Source organism: Durio zibethinus, chromosome 21, assembly GCF_047325235.1.
Source record: "Durio zibethinus cultivar Kanyao isolate XHJ-2024 chromosome 21, ASM4732523v1, whole genome shotgun sequence".
NCBI lineage: Eukaryota > Viridiplantae > Streptophyta > Magnoliopsida > Malvales > Malvaceae > Durio > Durio zibethinus.
This window is the reverse complement of record NC_143182.1, coordinates 12,199,814-12,203,355: the sequence shown is the minus strand read 5'-3', so window position 1 is coordinate 12,203,355 and position 3,542 is coordinate 12,199,814. Positions and strand designations below refer to the sequence as shown.

Genomic DNA, 3,542 nt, shown 5'->3' with positions numbered 1-3,542 from the left:
GAAAAGTGTGAACCCCAATAAAATGTGAATTCCTGGCAAGAGATACTTTTTTAAGGCATTGGATTATTAGATTCTTGTATTTGGTTGGAGGAAAATCAAATTACTTAGTTATGTATTTTAACTATAATGTCATTTACTATATAACAAACATAACTATTTGTCAATAAAAATAATTGACGAATATTACGTCTCAAATTATAGAAACACAATATTCAAATGTTTAATTATAAAAAAATTTATTAATCATCAATTATTGCGTTAATTTCATGCAGTAATTGATTATACACATGTTTTAAAAAATTATAATAAATAATTACTACTTTTAACTTTAAAAAATGCACTAATTGATTATTTTGAAAAAATTACAATGAATAATTATTGTATTTAACTTAAAAAAATATAATATTTAAATATTTTAAATAAATTATAATAATCAATTACTACATTTTATCTTTAAAGAAACATAATAATTAAACTTTTTATATGTTTTAAAAAAATTACAATATACAATTACTGTATTTAATTTTAAATAAACGTACTAATTAATTATTTTAAAAATTACATAAAACAATTACTATATTTAATTTTTTAAAATGTAATATTTAATTATTTAAAATAAATTATAATAATCAATTATTATATTTATTTAAAAAAAAACGTAATAATTAAGCTTTTTACATATTTTTAAAAAATTATAATAAATAATAATTATTTTTAACTTCATTAAAATGCGATTGTACTTTGAAAATTTACATTTAAAATACATGTGAAAAAGTTGTCATGTTCTTGTGGCACAAAGTTTGAAAAGTTAATACAGAGTCAACTTTAGGCTTACCATGCTGCCATTTTCAATGAAAATGGGCTGAAAAGAGGGATTGAAACAAAGATTCTTCTTTGCCAATGACAGCAATGACGGCGATGAGGATCTTGACATGATTTCGTGATAATTATAAAGCAGAAACCTCTCCCACAAAGCATCAGAGTCTACAACTGATCTCAAGGCAGTAGAAACCAAGACTGATCGACATGCGTCTTGAGACGAAGTCAATTTTATGTTAAAAAATTACATATTATGTTTCTGTTAAAAAAAATGCAATAAATAATAATTATTATTATATTTTAAAGTATGCAAATGCAATATTTAAGTGATAAAATAAAAAAAAATGCTACTTAGGTATTATATTAAGTTTTCAACAAACACAATATTTGTAATATTTATTTTTAATATAATATTTGTAAAAAAATTAAATTAAAATTTTAATATATATTGACTTTTAAGAAGATAAAATAATAAAAATATATTTGTTATACAAGTCAACATGAAACAAAAATAATTTTTTTTTAATTTTAAAAAATAAAAAATATGAGTTTTTAATTTTAAAATTTTTAGATATGTTTAAAAATTTAAGCTTTTCTTAAAAATTAAATATCAATTAACTAAATATGAAAATCACATTTCACAAATATAAATTTTAAAAAAATCTCAAATTTCCCTTAGTGAAATTCATTCTAATTATTAAAACAACCCATCTCCCTTATATTTTTTTTCTTCAAAAATAAAAATAAGGTGAGACAATAATTACAAAAACAGTAATGTACATTAAATTTCTCATGGCGTGTTGTACATGACATCGTCGATAAAACGACATAAGCTGGAATGAGAAGATCCACCCTCCATCACAGCTTTCCTACTCTTTTGGCTCATCTGTTTAACTCTCTTCCGAACATCACTATCCTGCTCCATTAACCACCTGATTCCTCTCTCTATCTTCTCCGCCTTAACAATTTCAGCCTCATCACTCCAATGAGGCTCTTTCTTATAATCCATTTTAATCTCCACCGCTAATCCCAAATCCCTCACCAATGCAAGCGCGTTTAGCTGCTGCTCCGCGTAAAGAGGCCACGTGGCGATCGGTACTCCGAACCATATACTCTCCAGCGTTGAATTCCAACCGCAGTGCGACACGAACCCTCCGGTCGCGGGGTGGCTCAAGATGGTCACTTGCGGGGCCCATCCAATGATCTTACCAATCCCAGCCGTCCGATCTACGAACCCTTCTGGCAACACCTCTGCCACGTTCTCGTAATCAGTCGGCCTTGCCATCATACCCATTTCTGGGTCTGGGGGTTGGCGTAGGGACCATAAGAATCGCTGCCCACTCTGCTCCAGCGCGCAGGCGATCTCTTTCACCTGATCCCCACTGAAGCTCCCCCTGCTCCCGAAGCAGAGGAACACCACCGACGAAGGAGGTTGTTCGTCCAGCCATTTCATGATTATACTAGAATCCCGATGGATCCCACTTGCACTCTCGAGATTCAATATTGGTCCCACTGGGTAAACGGGTGGAAGTCTACCATCAGAAAGGGAGTCGACCGCATGAGATTCAAACTCCGAAAATGTATTTACCATTATACCCTTGACTTCTCTCATCCATCTGGCTATGTCATGCAACAAAGTAAAAGTTTCAGGCGTGAACATCACAGTGGGAAAGAATTTAGTAGAAACCGAGTTGACATAGGAAGGGATGGCAAACTCAGTGTCCGAGTCTTTTAACTCCATGATGTTAACATTTTGCTCATCATGAAGAGCTTGCATAAAAAATTGGAAGCCAAGAAAAGCTGCACCCGACGTGTAAAACACATAGCTAGGAACGCCGAACTCGTTAGCCAAATCTAGAAAAGGAGTAAAAAACATGTCGAGAACGAACCCGGCGAGTCGAGGCGAGTTGGAGGACTGAACTATGTTTTTGACGGCCTCTTTTACGAGAAGTCTATGGGTTTTAACTAAAGAACGCAATAACTTAGGGGGAGTAACATCTTTGTCTGGTTCAGGTAGAGGGAGGTTAATGAATTTGATGCGGGTGGTTATATTGGCAGTGAGAGAGTCGACGTAGGCGTTGAGTGCTGCGTCGTAGGATGACTTGATGACGAGTACGGTGATGGAGAGGTTGGAATTGAGATTCACTAAAAGCTTAGTCACTTCAACTGCAGATACCAAATGGCCTATTCCAGGCGCTGGGATGAACACCAGCTCTGCTTTCTTCATCATTGGAATAGAAAGAAAAGTGATCTCACAGGGCAACAGCGACGAAGAAGATGAAGATAGATAAATAGATGGTAGTCTTGGTTTTGATTAGGGTGATGTAGTTTTCAGGGCTCACATAGGAGTGTGATGTCATTGCTTTGCTGGGGTTTTGGACGTATTCAATTCCCAATATGCTCCTGTGTGTTAGAAGCAGACAAGTCAGGCTGTACATGTCTGGCACCTCAGAGTTCAGACAAACAAGCCCATGTTTATATTTCGTTAATGCGAAAATTGTCTGGAAATGGTTTAAAAATAAGATAGAATCATACCTGCCTAAACCTGTCTATGGCTGGACCAGGTCTGGTCGGCCATTCAAAACTTCTGTTCAACAAAAATCTCGAATTTTTATTATATTTAAATATATTTTAAAATTAAATAAAAATAAATATTATTCATGAAATTAAATTTTAAATCAAATCAAATTTAATTTAGACGTCAGATTCAGGAACATATATAA

General features: G+C 33.1%; 1 protein-coding gene across 1 annotated transcript; it reads right to left on the bottom strand.

Moving 5' to 3' along the window:
* Positions 1-1,494: 1,494 nt before the first annotated feature.
* On the bottom strand, positions 1,495-3,260 carry LOC111305645 (anthocyanidin 3-O-glucosyltransferase 2-like). The gene has a single exon (XM_022903351.2). The coding sequence runs from the start codon at positions 3,047-3,049 to the stop codon at positions 1,610-1,612; it is 1,440 nt and encodes a 479-aa protein (XP_022759086.2). The 5' UTR covers positions 3,050-3,260; the 3' UTR covers positions 1,495-1,609.
* Positions 3,261-3,542: the final 282 nt, after the last annotated feature.

What these genes read in the sequence shown, in the direction of transcription:
- LOC111305645 (XM_022903351.2), bottom strand. Translation starts at nt 3,049, where the DNA reads ATGATGAAGAAAGCAGAGCTGGTGTTCATCCCAGCGCCTGGAATAGGC.